At 41.9% G+C, this 24,915-nt stretch overlaps 1 protein-coding gene across 4 annotated transcripts in view; it reads right to left on the bottom strand.

Annotated features, from left to right (window-relative positions):
* The window catches only part of ralgapa2 (Ral GTPase activating protein catalytic subunit alpha 2), a 328,019-nt gene that overhangs the window by 21,142 nt on the left and 281,962 nt on the right, over positions 1–24,915 (bottom strand). For all 4 annotated transcript variants that reach the window (XM_055638986.1, XM_055638985.1, XM_055638987.1 and 1 more), the window contains one exon: positions 6,993–7,032. In XM_055638986.1, coding sequence (XP_055494961.1) covers positions 7,019–7,032 — 14 coding nt within the window. In that variant the 3' untranslated portion in view covers positions 6,993–7,018. The remainder of the gene's footprint in view (positions 1–6,992; positions 7,033–24,915) is intronic.

The raw sequence follows: 24,915 nt of genomic DNA, 5'->3' as shown, positions 1-24,915 counted from the left end.
CGATGCAAGTGTCACTCCTCATCTTTTTCAGAGAAGCTGGTGGCTGCTTGATCCAAAGAACAGCCCATATGCATAAAAACTGATAACTGATAAACTTCCTTCGTCCAGATTTTTTTCTCTTTGATCTATTGTTAAAATAAAATTCTTCAATTAGTAAGATTGGTTATTTTTCTTGGCAAAAGTTAATGTTGCTTCACATCAGTTACTAGAAGATGCATGAGTATTGATTGCCACTATCTTATTCGTCCACTTTGGGTCTTTGATAGGGAAAACCTCTGGTGTCCATTCAGTTATGTCTTTAATTGTACAGCTGGGAATTATTATTTGGGAAATATTGGTAAGGAACAGAAAATTGCATAATTGCAATTAGTCAAACAACAACTCTTAGAGCTAACGGAATCAAGTGATAGCGGGGGAAAAGCAGGAACGGGGTACTGATATTGGATGATCAGCCATAATCATATTGAATGTCTTGAAGGGCCGAATGGCCTACTTCTGAACCTATTTTCTACGTTTCTATGTTTAACACAGAATTCATTTAGCATCTTAGGTATATTTGGTAAAAGTATTTGAGCGGTGTATTCAAAAATACATTCTACGGTTCCCTTGGCTATTTAAAAACTGTATTTCTGTTTAAACCAAAAATAAAATTATTTCATTAGCTCATTACGTGTTGCTAATGTTTAAATAATTAAGGCTTTAATCCTCTTGGTCTTTCATTCCACTTTCGGGCAGAGCTAAGTGCAATGAAATTGAGCTTCGCTCACTTGTTGATGCCCCATGGATAGCGCAAACAATGTTTGACAGTAGGGTGCCAAATATGGGTGTGTCTGTTCAGCCCATTCACGTTCAAATTATCATCTTTTGGCAGAGGGAAACCCAGTTTGAAGTGGATATCATTTAATAAGACATACTGTTGGTGGCATAACAATATTATCAGTGTTACTACCAACAAAAATATAAAAATCTTTATGTGTAGGAAGGAACTGAAGAAGGGTCTCGAAACTGAAACGTCACCTATTCTTTTTCTCCAGATATACTGTCTGACCCGCTGAGTTACTCCAGCTTTTTGTGTCAATGCAATTCTTTAGACGTTTAAGTTGTCTTCACTATTTTTAAACAATTCAACTAATAATTAATAGGAGCTATGAGTCACAGTCATAGAGTGATACAGTGTGGAAAAAGGCCATTCGGCCCAACTCGCCCACACCGGCCAACAATGTCCCAGCTACACTAGTCCCACTTGCCTGCGTTTGGTCCATATCTCTCCAAACCTGTCCAATCCATATACCTCTTTAATTGTTTCTTAAACTATGGAATAGTCCCAGCCTCAACTACCTCCTCTGGCACCTTGTTCCATACATCCACCACCCTTTCTATGAAAATATTACTCCTCGGATTCCTATTACATCTTTTCCCCTTCACCTTGAACCTATGTCCTCTGGTCCTCGATTCCCCTAGTCTGGGCAAAAGACTCTGATCGGGCATATATCCGATCTATTCTTCTCATGATTTTGTATACCTCTATAGGGTCTCCCCTAATCTTCCTGCACTCCATGGAATAGAGACCCAGCCTACTCAACCTCTCCCTATAGCTCACACCCTCTAGTCCTGGCAACATCCTCGTAAATCTTTCTGAACCCTTTCAAGCTTGACAATATCTTTCCTATAACATGGTGCCCAGAACTGACCACAATATTCTAAATGCGGTCTCACCGACGTCTTATCTACCTGCGACTTTACCTTCAAGGAAACATGCACCTGCTCTCCTAGATCCCTCTGCTCTACACTACCCAGAGACCTACCATTTAGTGTGTAGGTCCTGCCCTTGTTCGACATCCCAAAATGCAACACCTCACACTTTTCTGTATTAAATTCCATCAACCATTCCTCTGCCCACCTGGCCAATCGATCCAGATCTGCTGAAATCTTTCATAACCATCTTCACAATCTGTAAAACCACTAATTTTTGTATCATCAGCAAACTTGCTAATCTTGCCCTGCATGTTCTCATCCAAATCATTGATGTAGATGACAAACAGTAACGGGCCCAGCACTGAACGCTGAGGCACACCACTGGTCACAGGCCTCCAGTCTGAGAAGCAACATTCCATCATCACCTTCTGCTTCCTTCGATGGAGCCAATTTTCTATCCATTCAGCTATCTCCATTTGGTTCCCATGCGATCTAACCTTCCAGAGCAGCCTACCATGCGGAACCTTGTTGAACGCCTTACTGAAGTCCATATACACAACATCTACAGTGCATGGACTTCAGTAAGGCGTTCTACAAGGTTCCGCATGGTAGGCTGCTCTGGAAGGTTAGATCGCATGGGATCCAAGGAGAGATTGCTGAATGGATAGCAAATGAACATTTTTTGTTCATTTATTCAGTCATTCCTTTCTTGAGATATGTGGCTGACTAATTTTCTTGTGTTCTCTTGAATGCACAGCTCAAATACTTTTAACCAAATCTACCTAAGATGCTAAATGAATTATGTGTTGTTTGACTAATTGCACTTATGTAGTTTTCTGTTCCTTACAAATATTTCCCTAATAATAACATCCCAAGAACATGAACTGTACAATTAAAGACATAACTGAATGGACATCACAGGTTTTCCCAATCAAAGACAAAGTGGACGAATAAGATAGTGGCAATACTTATGCATCTTCTAGTAACTGTGATAAAGCAACATTAACTATAGCCCAGAGAAATAACCCAAAAAACAACCCCAGAGTCTTCTTCAGTTGCAGTGCCCTCCATAATGTTTGGGACAAAGACCCATCATTTATTTATATGCCTCTGTCCTCCACAATTTCAGATTTGTAATAGAAAAACAAATCACATGTGGTTAAAGTGCATTGTCAGATTTTAATAAAGGCCATTTTTATACATTTTGGTTACATCATGTAGAAATTACAGCAGTGTTGATACATAGTCCCCCCATTTCAGGGCATCATAATGTTTGGGACACAGCGATGTAATCTAACGGAAAGTGGACATGTTTAGTATTTTGTTGCATATCCTTTGCATGCAATGACTGCTTGAAGTCTGCGATTCATGGACATCACCAGTTGCTGGGTGTCTTCTCTGGTGATGCTCTGCCAGGCCTGTATTGCAGCCATCTTTAGCTTATGCTTGTTTTGGGGGCTAGTCCCCTTCAGTTTTCTCTTCAGCATACAAAAAGCATGCTCAATTGGGTTCAGATCAGGTGATTGACTTGGCCTCTGAAGAATTTACCATTTTTTAGCTTTGAAAGGAGAGAGGTTTTCAGACAGAGAGCACTGCCAAAGGAGAGCGGGCCGGCAGAAGGCGCTGAGATGGCGGCCGGTTCCACTGTCCGGTCTTGGCAGCCGCTCACAGCCTACTTCCCTCCTCGGCCACAATACGGTGGCTCCGCGCCTGGAGCGTCGCGGCAGCGGTGAGTGAGTTGCTGGCGTGATCCCCAACCCCCTCCTTCTCAACGCTCCTGCTCGTGCTGACGCAGGCCAGACTCCCCACACGCTGTGAAAGAAACTCTCCCCCTCAGCGGCGCTGTCCTTTTACAGCCGCTTCCCATCAGCTGCCAGCAATGAGGGATAGACTTGGCTACCCCTCAGTGCAGCAACATTGTTCTTGATGTTGCTGTACTGAGGGATAGCCTAGTCTATCTTTCATGGCTAACAACCTAACCTTCGGCCTTCAAGACGCAGGTACATTTTTGTGCCTTATTTTTGGGTAAAAGATAGCGTCTTCATTGCTGGGAAATATGGCACTTCTTGGCAAACTGTAACCTGGCCATCCTATTTTTGCAGTTAACCAGTGGTTTTCATCTTGCAGTGTAGCCTCTGTATTTCTGTTCATGAAGTCTTCTGCAGACAGTGGTGATTAACAAATTCACACCTGAAGAGTGTTTCTGATCTGTCGGACAGGTGTTTGGGGATTTTTCTTTATTATAGAGAGAATTCTTCTGTCATCAGCTGTGGAGGTCTTCCTTGGACTGCCAGTCCCTTTGCCATTAGTAAGCTCACCAGTGCTCTCTTTCTTCTTAATGATGTCCCAAACAGTTGATTTTGGTAAGCCTAAGGTTTGGCTGATGTCTCTAACAGTTTTAGTCTTGTTTCTCAGTCTCATAATGGCTTCTTTGACTTTCATTGGCACAACTTTAGTCCTCATGTTGATAAACAGCAATAAAATTTTCCAAAGGTGATGGAAAGACTGGAGGAAAGACCAGGAGCTGAGAGCTCTCTTATACCTGCATTAAGGACGCAATTAAACACACCTGAGCAATTACAAATGCCTGTGAAGTTATGTGTCTGAAACATTAAGGTGCCCCAAAATGGGGGACAATGTATAAACACAGTTGTAATTTCTCCATGGTGAAACCAAAATGTTAAAAATGACGGTACACAAAATTGCTGGAGAAAGTCAGCGTGTCCGAAACATCTATGGAGCGAAGAAAAAGGTGACGTTTCCCGAAACCCTTCTTCAGACTGATGGGGGGGGATGGGAGAAGGAAGGAAAAATGGATAGGAGGAGCCCACAGTGGAGGAGACAGCTCGAGGGTTAAGGAAGGGGAGGAGACAGCAAGGGCTAGCAAAATTGTATAAAAATGTATAACAATGACAATGTGCACTTTAACTACATGTTATTATTCCCCCCATTAAAACTAACCCACTATGATAGCTACAGTGAAATTGAACCAACTTCATTTTCCATTCAGTCTTTGTTAATTCTGTGTTGTCCCCCCTGGTTCAAGCTACAGCTGCTGTTCCTTTCGGACTCAAGTGGATACCCCATTAATAATCTTGTCTTAGGGGTCCCATGACTCGTAGAGCAATAGTTATAATAGATATTGGAGGCTCAATAACTCAGAAACATGATTCTGAATTAAATATTTGTTGCGCTGGATGTCAGCAAGTCATATGAAAATTACTTTCCTTAGCCAGACAACAGTGACACAGCGGTAGAGTTGTTGATTTACAGCGCTAGAGACCCGGGTTCGATCCTCACTATGGGTGCTTGTCTGTACAGAGTTTGTACGTTCTCTCCGCGACCTGTATGGGTTTTCTCCTGATCTCCGGTTTCCACCCACACTTTAAAGTTTGTCGGTTAATTGTTCCTCGTGAGTCTACGATAGTATTAATGTGCGGGGATCGCTGGTCTGCGCAGACTCGGTGGGCCGAAAGACCTGTTTCAGCGCTCTCTTTAAACTAAACAAAACCAAACCCATCTGTGCTTCCTATCTGAGAGAGCTTCCTAGATGTTGCCAGATGACTTCCTCATTACCCCCTTTACTAGCTACAATGGGTGGGCTGCTGAAGAGCAGATTTCATACAAGACCCACCAGCTGTAATCTTCTGGTTGCCTGGCACGAGCCTCGGGCAGTATTAATGTCCAGTGTTAAAAATCAACACCGACGTGCATTTATATAGTGGCCTTAATGCAGTAGAATATCTCAAAGCTCTTCACAGGAGCATAACCAGACAACTTCCTGCTCTGGGATCTCTACGTTCCACCCTCTACAGGTCTGATCCAACAACTGACGCTGATGAACTGCAACTACGATGGCCTGTTGGATATTTTAAATCACCTCCGAGCTTGAAATGCAATAAATATCAATTGTTGCTTCTGTCTTAGACAGGAGAATCTAATCTGCTGTTTCAAAAGGATTCTTCCCATATTCTACACCTACTCTTTGGTAAAAGTTACCGTTTGTTCCATAACATTTCCAAATTAACTGGGACATTCACAGTCAAAAGAAATTTTCAAAGAACAATTTTAACAAAGGAAGTGATCATATCAAAGGGCATGAAACGGCTGAACACCAAAAGATAAATTTGACCACATATTTTATCTTAATTTAGTCAAATAAGTGATACTGCGATCAAACTGTGCTTCACAGCTGCTGCTCTCCTTTCGTTCACTCCGATCAAATGGAATTTTGTGGACCGGTCAGTGAATTAACCATTGCTACAATGACATGCCCAAGGTAGTCATCAATTCTCATTCCAAATATTGCTTTGAATTCACTGCAAACTGTCTACATTCTGCCATTGGTATTATGGCGTCTTTTTGACATGGTAACATCTGCTATATAGGCTCAGCTACTACATTAAGAATTAATATATTTTAAAAAAAATTGCAAAGTGGCAAGAAGCAGATGACCATCTTTGAAAACTCCTACACCTGTCATGCTCTTAGATAAGGTGCTAATATGCTAATTCACTCCTCAGAGGGTTAATCAATGAAGGTTCAGCAGCTTCAGTCAGACTCCTCCTACCTCTGGCTGCAGACGGCAGCCTGTCACATTCCTCATTTTTATCAGCGAGTTTTAAATTGCCCAGACAAACAAGCAGAATGAAGGAGCTAGAAAGGGTCACTCCTGGCGTGTGGTCGGTCCTGCTCCCTCTGTCCAAAGCCCCACCCACAATTCTCCAGGTTTACGCCACTCTGTCTACTTCTCTTTTGTGTTTCCTTCCTCCCCCAGCTGTTCCATTCAGAAACCGAGGCTCAGCAATCTGCCCTCCTGAAACTACTTATTAAGCCAAGCTGGCTGAAAAGACAGGCTCAGCACGTGCCACTTCTAATCTATCCAGTTTCAAAATCCAATTGCGTGGTGCTTAAAAAACAAAACATAAATGGACTTAACTCTCATTGGCTTCCCTGAAGCAATTCAAACAAAAGCATGAGTGACAAAGACATTCTCCAATATGGCAGGTGTTAGTCTCAGATACAGCCTGAGGCGCACAACTAAAGTATTAGCTTTCAGTTAAAGCTCAGACATGCAGAAACAGGGAAGTACCATTAGTGCAGCAGTATTGTTAGTGCAGCTACCTAGTCAGGTGTTAATTCCCAGCACCACTTGTTCTAAAGCGCATCACCACTAATTAGGAGCAATAAGGAATAGCAAAGGCCAACAATGCGAATAGCATAAAGAATGTTTATTAGTAAAGTGCAGTGAAAAAACTGGTGGAGACACAGCAGAAACACTGCAGTGACAGGCTTACCTTGAGCAATAACTGTAATCAGACCTTTAAATATTTAAATCTGAAGGAAGAAAAAGAAAAACACAAAAAATAAAATTAAGTCGTTCAAAATACAGTTGCTTTGTGCAAAACCACTATAAAATAATTTTTGAAGATATATAGATTATTTGTACAATCATAATTTAATATAAATGATGCATTTTAATATTAAAATAAGCTTAGAAATGTTTTGTAATTACTGTCAACAAGAATTTAATAATTATTGGTCACTGTCAAATACAAACATGATATAATTCAAATCAATTTGAATACAGCAATCATGGGGGAAGTGGCATTCTTTATTCAAGATTAACAAGACAAATACACCAACTTTTTGAATGCACATTTGTACAGAGACTGTTAGAATAAAATCTAGCTCACACATGGGGTGGACTCTGCCCCTTGACTGCTTTCCACATAATATTACTTTCCTATTAGAAGTGCTCTGAAAAATCTGTTTAAATATGTAAAATGAGCTTGTAAAAATATTATGAAGCCAAAAATATCCTTACATAGGTTACAATTTGACATGATATCATCAATAGCACATAACTCACATTTCGCCAAACACAGGCAACACAAAAAATTGTGCGTTTTTAAGCATTTTCTTAACTTTTAAAGTAAAAACTAGACTACATCTTGGGGTCTGGGCTGCATTTCTATCATGTTTCAGAGAGATATATTTCTAATGGTTGTTTTTCCAATAAAAACTATCACATTGAAAGCATATGAAAATAACACATGCAACTTCCAGGTAAACAATTAAACAGGGTACTGTGTTATGAAACGAAAGTGATAATTAATAATACTTGTCAGTTGTAAGCCATCTTCCCTCCTGGGAATAGTGATGGTGCCCTGCTGTGTAATTTCAGCACACTCCAATCTGAGCAATTGTGAAGAGGTCTTTTGTAATGCCAAAGAATAATGATTTCTACTGTGCACTGTTAAAACTTCATAACAACAACGGTAATTAGGAATTTTAATCAGCAACAGAGGGCAGGGGTTTTTTTTTGCTCTTTCTACTCAGTGCTGCATTAAATACAATTTTGAATCATCACTTTTAGAAGGAACATGCTGGTAACACTATAATGTATGAAATTGGATTGGCTTTGTTTTAGCCGAGCTGCAGCTTTCAAACATGCATTATGGATGAACCACAAATAACTGTGTAAACAAAACCTGAATAACTAAGCTGCTGTCTTGGTTAAGATGTAATTAAAAGTAACGAACCATGCCGCACAGTAAGATGAAGCCTTCAGCAACACATAACCTCTGCACCCATTGCTCATCACTTTTGCTATATTTCTTGCAGATTTCCAGAACTATTTTTTTTAATTTACCCGACTCGCATTCATTAAAATATTTGTTTAATTTAAAAATTTTCATCTATAATATATGAGCAATACAAACATTAAATTTTCCTAACTGGAAATCTCACAAATCAAATATATCACAAATTAAAATGAAATAACATTTGCTAAACATTTAGCTTAATTGCACACTTTAAATAAACCCTTGTTTTCTTTGAAATTTGAGCAACTTGTTTTAATCTCTGATATGTTTTTATCTTAAACAGCTCGTTGATCAAACACTGAAATGTTTTAAATTGACATTAAAAATAATGCTGGATGTGCAAGAGAAGCTAGTGTTTCAGGTGAGATGTTAAACTGAGATTCTATTTTATCATTCAGGGTTTTGAAGTGCGGTAGAGTTCTTGTTTGCAGTGTCCATGTTGAAATTTATTGCTGAATTATTAACACTACGAAAAGGTAATCTCATCATTTATGTATTTCTTTGTGTGGGCAATAGATAGGCACAAGTTAGCTGGCAATGATTTCATGCACACTATAGCCCCTAGACATCAAGAATACTCCAGTCAGTGTAAAACGCCTTTGGATGTTCTGAGATTGTGAAAAGTGTGACATGACAAATGTTCTTTTTTGATTCACTCTGAGCCAGTGGCTACGACACCCTTCATACTGCTGCAGTGATGAATGTGATAGGAAAGCCTATCATATCACTTCACCATCTGCTGGGAATTGAGAATTGTTGTGTTGTGTCAGGCGTAGATGAATGAGAATTTTCACCACTGGTCTGTACAGCCCACAGGTTGATGAAACACCAATATGAATCATTAGAACACTTTGTTAAACAACGCTTAAGGTGAGGAGAGCAGAGCGGGTGAATGGAGGGGGGGGGGAGAAGATTAGGAACATGAAGGATAACTTTCTCACACAAAAAGTGGTGGGTGTATGGAACGACATGCCAAAGGAGATTGTTGAGGCAGGTACTATAGCAACGTTTAAGAAACATTTAGACAGGTACATGGATGGGATAGGTTTAGAGGGATATGGGCCACACACAGGCAGATGGGACTAGTTTAGGCAGATGGGACATAGGTTATGGGGAGAAGGCAGGAGAATGGGGTTAGGAGGGAGAGATAGATTAGCCATGATTGAATGACTGATGGACCGAATATCCTAATTCTTATCAATTCCTATCACATATGATCTTATGATATGGAGTTTGAGTGGCTCCATAAACCTCGTAGAATTATGAACCCTGTGCAAATGGTCTCAAAGTTATGTTCCTGTGGTCCTTCAGGTAATTATTTTGCCCCTACCTCTCCTTCATGTGATATGTTCACTGAAACACAAATGGGGGGACTATGTATAAACACAACTTTAATTTTTACATGGTGAAACCAAAATGTATAAAAATGGCCTTTATTAAAATCTGAGAATGTACACTTAAACCACATGTGATTTTTTCTATTACAAATCTCAAATTGTGGAGTATCGAGGCAAATAAATAAATGATGGGTCATTGTCCCAAACATTATGGTGGGCACTGTAGATGTATCATGAAGGGGAAAAGGCCACAGAAAACAAAAGCCTCTTATTTGATCAGACCTCTGTATAGAAGCTGTGCTAAACTTTCTTAGGGAGGGGGGTGAGGGTTCTATTCCTGATCCGTATCCAGCTTCTCTGAAAGAAGGACCCATGTACAAGTCAGTAAAAGGCAGAAATTAACTCACCTGGGTTGCCATGAAACAGCTCATCAATACAAGACCAAATCTCCAGGTTGACATAGCAAGAAATATTACTTGAATGATTATGAGTCATCATGTCCAGAAGGTAAACCAAACAAATATTTCATATCTATACTAGATATCAGCACAGCTAAATCATCAGAGTTTTAGAATTAGACAGCTTGTAGACATTGCTGTGGGGGAATATATATGTTGAGGGAAGTATCATAATTTGCATAGACAATAGCATTTTCCCTGTGTGTTGAACTGCACAAGTAATGGAGCCCTGGTTTGCTCTAATGTACTGACTGATGGAAGAAATAGAGTTATATAAGAAGCATGATGACTAGAATTGTTTTGTTTAATGTTTTCAGTAAAATACTCTTCCCAGTATGGTTAAAGTAACATTTTAAAGTAAATGAGCCTTTATTGTCATTCAGACCTTTCAGTCTGAACGAAATGTCGTTGCCTGCAGTCATACATATAATAAAAATGACACAAAACACCCAATAAACACAAATTTAACATCCACCACGGTGAGTTCACCAAACACCTCCTCACTGTGATGGAAGGCAAAAATCTTAAAGTTCTTGTCTCTTCCCTCCTTGTTCTCCCTCTGCTCCGACCTGTGAGCTCCCAACGTGGCCGATCCTCCGAGGTCAGGTCGCCGCTGCTGCCGGAACGCCACAGCTCCATTTAATATAACCATTTAAGATTTAAAAACTGTATCCAGTTACTGTATCTATTTACTGTAAATTATTTGCCTACCGTCACAACAGATCCTCAGCTGACACCATCTACCTGGCCCTACAATTATTGCTGGACCATCTGAATAACAAGGACACCTACGTCAGACCTCTATGGACTATAGCTTCACCTTCCGTAGTCATAATTCCAACCAAACTCATCTCCAAACTCCTGAATCTCGGGGTCAATACCCCTCCCTGCAACTGGTTCTCCTGACCCACAGACCCCATCAGTGAGGATAGGCAAGAAAACATTTCCCTCAATAATTCTCAACACATATGGCCCACAAGGATGTGTTCTCAGCCCTTTATTATACTACACCATACACTTATATCCGCATGCGCCAAATTCTACTCTAACTTCACTTCCAAGTTGGCACATGACAGTGGGCTGGATTGGAAACAATGGCAAGATGCAGTACAGGATGGAAATAGAGAGCTAAGTAATATGCTGTTAAGATAACATCCCTCCCTCAATGTCAGCAAGATGAAGGAGTTAGTTATTGAGTTCAGGAAACCAGGGGAAGCACACGCCCCAATCAGCTTAAATGGTGCGAGATAGTTGAGAGCTTCAAGTTCACCACCAATTTGTCCTGGGCCAAGCACAAAAGCCAAAGCCAATAATGCACACCAACGCCTGTACTGCCTCAGAAGGCCAAAAACCATCAGCATGTATTCAACGACTCTAACCAATTTATACAGATGTACCATGGAAAGCATCTTATGGAATGCATCAGTTTAGTTTGGCAAAGGTTCTACCCTACATTGCAAGAAATTGCAGATATGCAGATGTAGCCCAGTCCATCACACAATCCAGCCTATCCCCTATCGACTTCATCTACACTTTACGTTCGCTCAGGAAAGCAGCCAACATAATCAAGGACAACTTACAGGAAGAACGTGCAAACTCCACACGGACAGCACTCGAGGTCAGGATTGAACCTAGTCTCTGACACTGAGGCAGCAGCTTTACCAGCTGCGGCACCCAAAACGTTTTTTATAAACAAAACTCTTATCACATGTCTTGGATTGTGGAGTATTTTAAAGTGGTGTGTAATGACTGCGTCGTTTTAGATGGTAATCATCAAGTTTTTGCAATGTGAACAACATCAGCTGCAAATTTCTTCTTCCACCCACACATCCAGAAATATATGATAACGTATCACAAAAAGGGCAAGTTCAAGTTTGCTATTCATTAAGTAGTTATATAGTGATGGCATTTGGCTTAAAGGTCATGGTAATCAACCAGTTGAAGTAACTTTTGTTTAAATGTCTTAAGGTTGTCCATTGTGGAGTGGATGTAGACCCACTTTATGGTGCAGTTATTGAACCTATCCCACCTGAAAGACTGACAGAAAATTCAAGTGAATAAAAACAAAAGCTGACAGCTTATAAAAAAAGCAGGCAATCCTTTCCCATAAGCTATCTGCTGATGGATCAGATTAAAAGTGCCTTTTATTGTGTTCTTCAATTGTTACACCATATGGAGATATGTCCTGAGAACAGAAAATATTCATGACGAAAACTGGGAATGAGGGACCAAGTTTAACTAATTTCCCTTTCAAATTTGCATTTTGAAACTGGAAAAAAAACCCACAATTTAATTGTTGGTGGAAAAAAGATAAATGTTTAAATTAAGTTGTTAAAAACAGAAATTATTTTCTGATCATTTGTTCGTAACAGTATTTGACACATCCAAGACATTTGTGGCCTTTGTGGCTAAAGGGATCAGGGGGTATGGAGAGAAGGCAGGTACAGGATACTGAGTTGGATGATCAGCCATGATCGAAGGGCCAAATGGCCTACTCCTGCACCTATTTTCTATGTTTAGTTTAGTGTAGTTTAGAGATACAGTGTGGTAACAGGCCCTTCGGTCCACTGAGTCCGCTCCGACCAGTGATCACGGTACACTAGCACTATCCTACATACTACAGGTGCACAACCTTTTATCCGAAGTTCCAAATAACGAAAACCTCCGAATAGCGACATTTTTTCAGTCCTTGAAGAAAGGTCCTTGAAAACGTTTAGCGAGGGCGGCCCGCAGAGGTGACAGCGGAACCTCCGGTCGGTCCTCGAAGAAAGGGGAACTAAATCCCCATTCATAAAAGAGAAGGTGAGGGTATATTGCGCGGGAGGGTTAATAATTGACAATTTGCTGCTGCCTGCCCGCTCAGTTAAAAAGTTCCCACAGTAGACTCACGATACACAGTGGATCGTGAGTCTTGCATGAGAACTTTTTAACTCAGCGGGCAGGCAGCAGCAAATTGTCGCTCCCTTAAGTTTCACCCCACCTACACCCCTCTGCTTCCAGGCCATGTGTGTGACCCCTTCCCTCCCCTCTCCAGCTCCCCGCCCATTGCACCGGCGCGGGGGTTTTGCACTGTCTTCACGTCGGAGCTAGTGCCAATCACCGGAGACGTCAGGACCAACGAGACACCGGCCCCCAGGCCCACTGCAAGCACGGAGATCCCAGAGACCCACAGCCAGCAGCAGCCCAGCCCCATTCCAATTCCAGAGGAACACGCTCCCCGTAGGGACAGAAGCTGATGGTGTGCAAGGTGCGTCTTGGTCTTGAGGTTGCGGATGAGGGGGCGCAGCTCGGGCTGTGACGTCTCCGGCCACCCCCTGTACAGGAGCTGAGACTGGGAACTGTGGAGTTGTTTGCAGTTGCAGAGGGAGGGGGCAAGGGCGGTACAGTTCCCAGTCTCAGCTCCAGTCCATGGGGGGTGGCTGGAGACGTCAGGACCAACGGGACACCGACTGCAAGCACGGAGATCCCAGAGACTCACAGCCAGCAGCAACTCTAGCCCAGCCCCGCTCCAACTCCAGAGGAACCCGGGTTGCGGATGAGGGGGCGCAGCTCGGGCTGTGGGCGAACTGCCACTTGGCGCTTTAGCGGCGCATCGGGGAGCGGGTTCTTGTTGGTCCTGACGTCTCCGGCCGTCCCCCTGGACAGGAGCTGAGAGACGTCAGGACCACCAGAAGCCGCTCCCCGATGCGCCGCTACAGCGACAAGTGGCAGTTCGCCCACAGCCCGAGCTGCGCCCCCTCATCGGGACACCGACCCCCAGGCCCACTGCAAGCACGGAGATCCCAGAGACTCACAGCCAGCAGCAACTCTAGCCCAGCCCCGCTCCAACACCAGAGGAACCCGGGTTGCGGATGAGGGGGCGCAGCTCGGGCTGTGGGCGAACTGCCACTTGTCGCCGTAGCGGCCCATCGGGTAGCGGATTCCTCTGGAGTTGGAGGGACAGGGAGACACAGCGGCTTTTGAGAATGGTGGGAATCACTTCCAAAGTTCTGCCCACACAGTCAGTACACCTCTCCTACACTTGTCTCCCGCACTAAGATTATCTCGCTGAGAATGATCCCAGCCTAACCCTCCCTATTCTCTCCTATTCTGCAAGAAAAAACTACATTGAAGACTCAAACTCGCGATCGAGTAACTGCCGGGATCGAGGCGCAAACTCGCGACCTTGCGGATATGAGCCGAGCACTCTACCACTGAGCCAGCCGTTAAAATCTACGCTAAAAATCTTCCATTCCGAAAGGCGAAAAATTCTGAATTACGAAAAGTGTCTGGTCCCAAGGCTTTCGGATAAAAGATTGTGCACCTGTATTTACAATTCTTGCCGAAGCCAATAACCTACAAACCTGTACGTATTTAGTGTGGGAGGAAATTGGAGCACCCAGGAAAAACCAACACGGTCTCGGGGAGAACGTACAAACTCCGTGCACACAGCACTGTGGTCATTGTTCTGTCTGAAGGGTCCTGACACAAAATGTCGCCTATCCATTTCCCTTCATGGATGTTGCCTGGCCTGCTGAGTTCCTTCAGCACTATGCTTTTTGCCATAATTTTGTTGTTTGGTTTGCCTTACTTGGCTGTTCAGACAAGACTCGTCCAGTATTAGTTCAGCCAGCACTATACAATCCACAACACAAGCACTGCAGTGATAGACCGTCAATGATAACAAAGGCAACATGCAATAAATGCCAAGTGTTTGCATAATTCCAACGTAACAGGATTGTTCGATCAGAGAGTCGCAATTTAAGACTTGCTATAAGTGTAATCAAAGTTTCCAAAAAATTCACTGGTTGGAGCGCAGGACACTTAGATGTGATGACTTTCTGATGTGTCATATTTGTTCAAGCAGATATAAACATTTCCTGGGGTTATTTGAAATTGAGTGTTCCTAACCCATTGCTGTTGTGGGGCCATCTCGGTATACAGTTTAGTTTCCCGGTTTGCCAGCAAAATGAGAATGAGTAAATATTTAAATATTTTCTTGATTATGAGGTGATATTGAATGTAAAAAAGTTCGGTACTAGATTGATGTAAATTATTTCTTCTATATTACAATATGAGGAGCACTGGATGATCCAATTTTAGGTAACCTGTACAAACACTCCCCTTTACCCTCCCCTTACCCCACACCCACCAACAATCCCGCCTGTTACCTTTTCCCTCCTCTCTTCCCTACTTGAACTCTGGCTGATCTTGCACCAGTTTACCAGTTTCTCACCCCCCCCCCCCCCACCACCAAAAACACTGCAACAAATTTTACAGTTCGTAACTGTGTATTTCTTTGGGGCTCACACCTGTTTCTATTCAATAATCTACCTATCATGGAACCCCCTTGCCTGAGGTAGTCTGTTGATGGCTGTGATTTGTCCGGCCCTCTCCCAGTTTTGTTTCCCGTTGCCCCTGCAAACAGTCTGAAGAAGGGTCCTGACCCGAAACATCACCTATCCATTTTCTCCAGAGATGCTGCCCGACCTGCTAAGTTACTCCAGCATTTTGTGTCTAACTAGGGTTATGGAGGTGGTTGGTTGATGAGGGGTGAGGAAAGAGACAGGGGAGATAATTAGTAGCTTTTGCAAAAACAAAAATATCTCTCGCACTGAATCAGTGGCCGGTCTTAATAACTATAGAGGAGAAATGAATGAAGAGAAAAACATGTTTTTATGTCACAGTATGACTTGCGACTAAGCAAAACCATTCAACAGATGACTTAAAACATGGCACTGTGTTCAATGATAAAAATACAAAATGATCCTGGGATGAATGGGTTTCTAAATTGACCGTGGCAGTTAAATAGGTCAGCTCTTTACAAGCAGCAGAGGCACCTTACAATGAACAGATGCACACTAATATGGCAGAGATTAAATCAGTTTCTTCACAAGGCAAGACAGGTTGTACATAAGTTGACAATGTTAAGACTGAAGACTTCAGGTCCTCCGCTAAAGGCTGCTGTGTCTCGTACTGTTTACTCACTATTTTGGAGAGAACAGCAGTGAAAAACACAGCTTCAATTTTCTTTCTTTTTATCAGCAGATACAAAAAAAAAAAGGTATTCTGATCATAGGACTGAAAAAGCACAACTCTTTCCACATTATGCACTTCAGAGATCATCGTTTTATATTTTGATAATTGCAAATTGACTTTTATTTGCCCGACCTGAGTCGCTTTGCTTTCATTTGAAAATCCACAAAATTCACATAACCTTCTGAACAGAAATTTAACGGCCAAGAATCTTAAATTTCTCCGCTGTGTCAACGTTGAATAACACATTGATGAAGTAATTCAAACCAAATTTGGAATTGGATGCACCTGCGCTAATTTCCCAGTATATTATCACAGTTTGCCTTCCCCAAATGGCACCAGAATGTTTGCTGTTTTTACAATCACACAATTGCTGAGGGTTCAAAAAAAATACCATTGATATTCGTTGCACTGTACAACCAATTACAACCCAAAATAGGCCAGGTGCTTATTGAAACTTTGGTATAATTGACCAAAACAACAGCAGTATAATTTACACGTGCACGCACACTCACAAACATAGACACATAGAAAATAGGTGCAGTAGTAGGCCATTCGGCCCTTTGAGCCCGCACCGCCATTCAATATGATCATGGCTGATCATCCAACTCAGTATCCTGTACCTGCCTTCTCTCCATACCCCCTGATCCCTTTAGCCACAAGGGCCACATCTAACGCCCTCTTAAATATAGCCAATTAACTGGCCTCAACTACCTTCTGTGGCAGAGAGTTCCAGAGATTCACCACTCTCTGTGTGAAAAATGTTTTTCTCATCTCGGTCCTAAAGGATTTCCCCTTTATCCTTAAACTGTGACCCCTTGTCCTGGACTTCCCCAACATCGGGAACAATCTTCCTGCATCTAGCCTATCCAACCCACTTAAGAATTTTGTAAGTTTCTATAAGATCCCCCCTCAATCTTCTAAATTCTAGCGAGTACAAGCCGAGTCTATCCAGTCTTTCTTCATATGAAAGTCCTGACATCCCAGGAATCAGTCTGGTGAACCTTCTCTGTACTCCCTCTATAGCAAGAATGTCTTTCCTCAGATTTGGAGACCAAAACTGTACACAATACTCCAGATGTGGTCTCACCAATACCCAGTACAACTGCAGTAGAACCTCCCTGCTCCTATACTCAAATCCTTTTGCTATGAAAACCAAAATTTAACATTACTAACCAATCAAAGCTAATGAAAGTCCATGTGTGCATTAAGGGCTCTGTTGACATGCAAATACAGCTACTTCCTTTCAACTATTGCTTTGTTATTGCTGAGTGGAGCTTGATACGCTTACAACCCAGCGGTATGAAAATTGATTTCTCTAACTTCAAGTACCCCTTGCATCCCCTCTCTGTCCGACCCCCCCCTCCACCCTAGTCGTCATACTAGTTTCACTGTCGGCCTGTTGCGTTTCACTGTCTGTACAACTCACCTACCCCACAGCCAACAGTGGACCATTATGGGCTCCACCTTTCCTTGATCATCGTTGCTTCTTGCATATCTTTCATTCATTTGTTCTATTTACCTTCTATATCTCTCGTTTTCCTTTCCCCTAACTCTCCGTCCGAAGAAGGGATTCGACCCATAACATCACCTATTCCTTTTCTCCAGAGATGCTGCCTGACCCGCTGAGTTACTCCAGTTTTAATGTGTCTACTATCATCATGTGTATCATAAGATTGATGGTCATAACAATATTGTCATCAGGAGGAAACATAGAAACATAGGACATAGAATATAGGTGCAGGAGGAGGCCATTCGGCCCTTCGAGCCAGCACCGCCATTCATTGTGATCATGGCTGATCGTCCCCTATCAATAACCCGTGCCTGCCTTCTCCCCATATCCCTGGACTCCACTAGCCCCTAGAACTCTATCTAACTCTCTCTTAAATCCATCCAGTGACTTGGCCTTCACTGCCCTCTGTGGCAGGGAATTCCATAAATTCACAACTCTCTGGGTGAAAAAGTTTTTTCTCACCTCAGTCTTAAATGACCTCCCCTTTATTATAAGACTGTGGCCCCTGGTTCTGGCCTCGCCCAACATTGGGAACATTTTTCCTGCATCTAGCTTGTCCAGTCCTTTTATAATTTTATGTTTCTATAAGAAACCCCCTCATCCTTCTAAACTCCTCTGAATACAAGAGTCATCAATTGTACTTTTAAAGCAGAAAGACTTCTCACATCCTATCTTGGGTTAAAATCAAAACCACAGAGATAAAGAGACATTTCAATAAATCACCATAGACACCCAATCCACGCCTGTTCAACAATGTAGAATCTGTATTAAAAACAAACTGCTGCAGAAACTCAGCAGGTCAGGCAGCACATTTGGAGGGAAATGGACAATTGACATTTCAGGTTGAGACACTTCCTCTGGACTGAGACAGTGGAGGGGAGATAGCCAATATACGTAGATGAGAGGGGGAGGAAGAAAGAGAGGAAGAGAGGGGTGTTTGTAGATAACAGAATGTAATAAGTGGGGCTGACGATGACGGAATCTGATGGGAAAAGATTCCTCCATAGATGCTGCCTGACCCATTGAGTTCCTTCAATGCTTTGTATTTTGCTCTAGACTCCTGCATCTGCATCCTTTTGCCTCTCGATAGAACGCATCTAATTTAAATTTAGCATAAGATAAGGAAAAATAATAGTTTCAGTCAATTAAAAATCAAATTTAACTTGACTATTTATAAAATCACACCAAATGTGACTTTTGCTAAAAAGGTACTGGTAATAACGGTCTTGAGTTGTGACATCAAAATGCAAATACCTCGTAAAAAAAATAGATTCCCGTAAAATTTGGACAGCATATCCACTATGTTATTAGGAATAATGAAATGCACAAATTAGAGTGAATATATCATTATGTAATTATACTTAAAAATGAGAGCATTGTGGAGGATAACTAATAATTTACTCAAATGACTGTCAATAATTCTTCCAGCCTAGTAATTGCGCAGGGTGGCACGGTGGCATAGCGGTAGAGCTACTGCCTTACAGCGGCAAACACCCGGGTTTGATCCTGACGACAGGCGCTGGCTGTACAGAGATTGTATGTGCTCCCTCCGACCTGTGTGAGTTTTCTCCAAATCTTCTGTTTCCTCCCACACTCCAAAAACCTACAGGTTTGTGGGTAAATTGGCTTGGTACAAATGTAAAAAAATTGTCCCTAGCGTGTGTAAGGTAATGTTAATGTGCTGGGATCGCTGGTCGAAGGGCTTCTTTCCGCGCTGTATCCCTAAACTAAACTAATTGAGTAACTTGTCATGGTAACTAAGCTCCTAATAGTTATTTATAACTAAAATACTACGTGACATGATCTACAGTTACAGAGGAGCTGTTGTTGAGAAGATAATATAACACCTATTTTAACATGTAAAATATAAGCCAAGTTTTGCGTTTTAGGTAGCAGGCTCATGTAACGATATATATTGCCCAGGCTTCTTAATTCAAATATCCTGTTTTTCTGCTTTAAGTTCTTAAGTAAGTTCATTAGTGATAGGAGCAGAATTAGGTTATTCGGCCCATCAAGTCTACTCCGCCATTCAATCATGGCTGATCTATTTTTCCTTCTTAACCCCATTTTCCTGCCTTCTCTCCATAACCCCTGACATCCATACCAATCAAGAATCTCTAACGTAAAAAATGACCTCCTCCACAGCCTTCTGTGGCAATGAAGCACCCTCTCACTAAAGAAATTCCTCCTCATCTCCATCCTAAAGGAACAACCTTTAATTCAGAGGGTATGACCTCTGGTCCTAGACTCTCCCACTAGTGGAAACATCCTCTCCACATCCACTCTATCCAGGCCTTGTTAAACTTGTATAATGTAGGAATTGACTTAGTTCCTCTCCTCCACCATAGATGAGGCTCGCACCAGGGTCTCTTCCATACCCCGCAACACTGCACTCTCTCCCCATCCCCCCACTCGCAACAAGGGCAGAGTCCCCCTAGTCCTCACCTTTCACCCCACCAGTCGTCACATACAACAAGTAATTCTCCGTCAGTTTCGCCACCTCCAACGTGACCCCACCACTCGCCACATCTTCCCATCTCTCCCCATATCTGCCTTCCGCAAAGACTGCTCCCTCCATAACTCCCTTGCCAATTCTTCCCTTCCCTTCCGTACCACCCCCTACCCGTGCATTTTCCCTTTGCAACCGCAAGAAATGCAACACTTGTCCTTTTACCTCCCCCCTCGACTCCATTCAAGGACCCAAGCAGTCGTTCCAGGTGCGACAGAGGTTTACCTGCATCTCCTCCAACCTCATCTATTGCATCCGCTGCTCTAGATGTCAGCTGATCTATATCGGTGAGACCAAGCCGAGGTTGGGCGATCGTTTCGCCGAACACCTCCGCTCGGTCCGTAATAACCAACCTGACCTCCCGGTAGCTCAACACTTCAACTCCCCCTCCCACTCCGTATCCGACCTCTCTGTCCTGGGTCTCCTCCATGGCCAGAGCGAGCAACACCGGAAATTGGAGGAACAGCACCTCATATTCCACTTGGGGAGTCTGCATCCTGGGGGCATGAACATTGAATTCTCCCAATTTTGTTAGTCCTTGCTGTCTCCTCCCCTTCCTCAGCCCTCCTGCTGTCTCCTCCCATCCCCCAGCCTTCGAGCTCCTCCTCCTTTTTCCTTTCTTCTCCCCGCCCCCCCACCCCCAATCAGTCTGAAGAAGGATTTCAGCCCGAAACGTTGCCTTTTTCCTTCGCTCCACATGCATATTTGTCCAACTGGATTCATCATCCATCCACTTGTTTTGTTTTATATATAACTTTGTCTAAATTCTTATTTGTGCCCTTTGTACCCTGAATCCATCCTACCTTGAGTGATCCGTTTGCCTTTTGTTTGGATGCTTCTCATATACTATTCGGCTATACACCCTTTGGCTTATAAAAATTAGTTAAGCATTTTCACTCCTTTTGAATCCTAGCCGACCATCATTTATTTTACAAATAATTTGCACTTAAGGAAGAAAGAAACAGGCCCTTTGACCCAACTCGTCCTTGCCATCCAAGATGCCTAATATTTATGATAGTTTGTAGAAAGGAACTGCAGATGTTGGTTTATATCAAAGATGGACAAAGTGCTGGAGTAACATAGCAAGGCAGATGGCATCTCTGGAGAAAAAGGATGGGTGGTGTTTCAAGTCTGGGCCCTTCTTCAGGTGGATTCTTCTTCAGACCAAGCAGTCAAACTCTGATTCTAGTCTGGGACCATTCTAAAGAACGTCACCCATCCTTTTTCTCCAGAGATGCTAGATTATGCAGAGTCACGTACTAGTAGGATGAGGAACAGCTTCTACAATAATACAATTACATTGCTGAACTCGGAGTCCCGCCGATAGATTTCTCTGGCCCCTCCGTCCCCATTGTTTAATTATTCTGTATTTTTTGATTATTCTGTATCTTCTCTCTTTCTATTTTTTTTAAATTTCTTTATGCACAACTACTATGGACTGACGCAAAACTGCATTTCGTTGTACTCATACTTGTATTTGTGCGATGACATTAAAGTTGAATTGAATTGAGATGAGTTACTCCGGCACTTTGTGTCTAACTTCTGATAGTTTGATTTTTTTGCCTCTACTTGTATGTGGTTACCTACATCTTTTCATCACCTTTTTTGGAAACCGCACTACCAGTTTTGTATCAAATGGCATGACTGTCAATCTCCACCCATGATTTTTTATACAGCTGAGGATAAATACCAAAGAAAGAAATTTGTTGAGACCAATTTGTCATTTAACCTTCAAATATTCAGCTCTACTTGGGTTGTTCTATCTTTGAGAAGGCATGTTCTCCTTTTATTCCTTGTGAATATTTACATTTTCATTCTCCGTTTTCGGAGAGTTTTACCCTATGGATTTCATTTCTTCTATGGCTGCTTCCCTATTGAAAATACATTTTCATGGTTACACTTTTTGAATCTGCATAATCTTATTTCGATTGCTGTTCAAATGTTCAGCGTAACACTGCTCAAATCTTTCACATTTGCATTTTCTTTCTCAACAGTCACCAACCCCTGATACCCTGGAAGCGTACTTTTGAATTCCAGCAAAAGGATACAAAGTGTTGGAGTAACACAGCGGGTCAGGCACCATCTCTGGAGAACATGGATAGATGACGTTTCAGGCCTGGCCTTTGGTTCTAAATGTATGTTTATTTTCCAATCAAGCAATCACCTCCTAATTTATGAGCATTCAATTTCCCCAATCCCCACCATACTAAATATTCAATACAAGATTTTCAATATCTATTACCTATAATGTCACAGAGTGCATTTTTGTTTAGGTGCAATCATCTCTCCATTGGAACTCCCTTTCCCCCTGTCCTCATCAACTGTAATATGTGCACTAATCCTTGAAATTTCATAGGTTATTTCAAATGGATTTGAGACCTTTAAGACTTTAAATTAATGGTGACTTTGGTCTATGCAGATATACTCTACAAATTTAATCAAAGTAATTGATTTTGAGTTATATTGTTTTTGCTAATTAATAATAAATGTTGCTCGATTATCATTGATGTCATTTGTCAAAATGCATTTATGGTAGGACAGGAAATCGTAATTTTAGAAAAGTTGTTATTCGAGTTGTGTTTCCTCAAATACAATTCTGCTCGTTTGCCAGCTTTCATTAGCGGTTATTATCCAGGATAAACAATATAAAATAAAGCAAAATGCAAAGTGCAGAATTTCTTGCCTCACAGACTCCAAGTAGATTATCCAATCGTGTGAAATCCGTACTTCAAGGTGGTATATCATTCAACATTTCCCAACAGGAAACTGTTATTCTGTCAGAAATAACTATTTCAAAAGCTAATATGGAAAAATTAGATTGCTGCAGTCAACTCTTGTATCGTACTATAAACATCACACATTTTTGAACTTTCAAAATAAACACCAAAAAATGTATAGGTCCCTTGAAGAAATCATTCCTGGTACATTCATGCAAGGGAATGTTAATGAGGTAAGGGGGTGGGGGCTCATCATTCTATTGACAACAGGGGTTGTAATGGCACCTCGCGAGCAGCAAACTTATGGCCTTCGTTTCAAAGTTAATTATGATAGATAAAATGTCAGCAAGGTATTTCATCACAATAAAATTTTTGGCAAAATGCGAAAGGAGCCCAAGGCTTGAATCAGCAACAGGCAAGGCATGGGAGCGTTATTGAAGTGTGCAGCAGTCTGATCAGATTCAGGTGGGAGTAAAGCCCTCTGACTCCTGAATTGGCTGGCGTGATAGTCATAATTTAAAAAAACAGCCACTCATCATGTTGCATATTGTCGACTAAGATTGATTTGTATCATACATTTGACATGATCTTTTATTTGGGGTCCTATTTGTAAGGGTTTTAGAATCAAGTCATCCTCAGTAACTAAAGGGCTGAGAGAAATTACATTTTTTATTGTCACTTTGAATGTCAAAAGTCATGGCTATGAAGAGGAGTGATCAAGTTGCTAAGTTTTGGGAAAGTGAAGTGAAGCAATATTGAAACCTTCTCTTCCATATGTCTCCACATTTCTGGTCTTCCCTCTAATCTTTGGAATACAAATCCACAATTTAATTCCGATCCAGCAGTATAATTCAAAATGTAATCACCAATTTTATCTGATTTAGTTTAGTTTAGAGATACAGCATGGAAACAGGCCCTTCAGCCCACCGAGTTTGCGCTGACCAGCGAACCCCACAGACTTTCACTATCCTACACACACACGGGACAATTTACATTTACACCAAGCTAATTAACCTGCAGACATGTGCGTCTTTGGAGTTTGGGAGGAAACCGAAGGTCTCGGAGATAACCTCTGCAATAACCTATGCACGTTACGGGGAGAAGGTATAAACTCCGCACAGACAGTACCCACAGTCAGGATCGAACACGGGTCTCTGGCACTTTAAGGATAGTAGCTCTACTGCTACGCCGCCGTGCCACCCTATATTTAGATGTTTAATTGTTAAAAAATGTTGCATAGGCTTAAAGATAACAACATGGAGGCATTAACAATAATTAGGAGCATCAAACAATTCATTACTTCACATTGAAAGATACGATGAGGATCACGTTATTCAGGCTGTCAATTTTGAGAGTGCAGCAGATTTTGAATAACAGAAGTGTTTGTTGAAACTGTTGGATGCAGTGCCAATCCAGCCAACGGCTTTGTCATGGGCAGTGTTAATCCTGGATTGTAGCCACCTCATCCAATAGGGCAAACGTAAGCCTGATGGATCCAGACAGTTAGCCATTGTTGCTGAACACTCAACCACTCCGTTGCAGAAACTCATGTGGGCTGGCATATATATAACATGACCATTAGATGTCAAAGGGAGGTAATCAGTATCTCCCTTTCTGCCAGTCCTTATTGCCTGAACTTGTGGAACAAAAAGAGATTATTTGACATTTATTCGTTTTTTTGTGGAAAATGTGCCTGTATATACACCGAAGGTAGACACAAAATGCTGTAGTAACTCAGCGGGACAGGCAGCATCTCTGGAGAGAAGGAATGGGTGACGTTTCGGGTCAAGAATCTTCTTCAGATCTACCATTCCTTCTCTCCAGCAAATACACTGCTGGTTCGTTCGGAGACTTTTTAAAATCTCAAAATTTTGTAACATTGCTACATCAACTACCAGAACCTGACAAGGCAAAGGCAATGAGAACAATCGGGAAAAATGACATCACTGAGCCAAAATATATATTTTCAAAAAACTACTTTTGATGACGTTTTGTTTCAATTTTATAAAATAAGATGTTTACATGTTTAGTATGGATGTAAAAAGAAAATGGTTATCAGGCGT

This window comes from Leucoraja erinacea, chromosome 8 (genome assembly GCF_028641065.1).
Source record: "Leucoraja erinacea ecotype New England chromosome 8, Leri_hhj_1, whole genome shotgun sequence".
NCBI classification, from domain to species: domain Eukaryota; kingdom Metazoa; phylum Chordata; class Chondrichthyes; order Rajiformes; family Rajidae; genus Leucoraja; species Leucoraja erinaceus.
The sequence above is the reverse complement of the archived record's forward strand: the minus strand, read 5'-3'. Positions and strand labels throughout refer to the sequence as shown.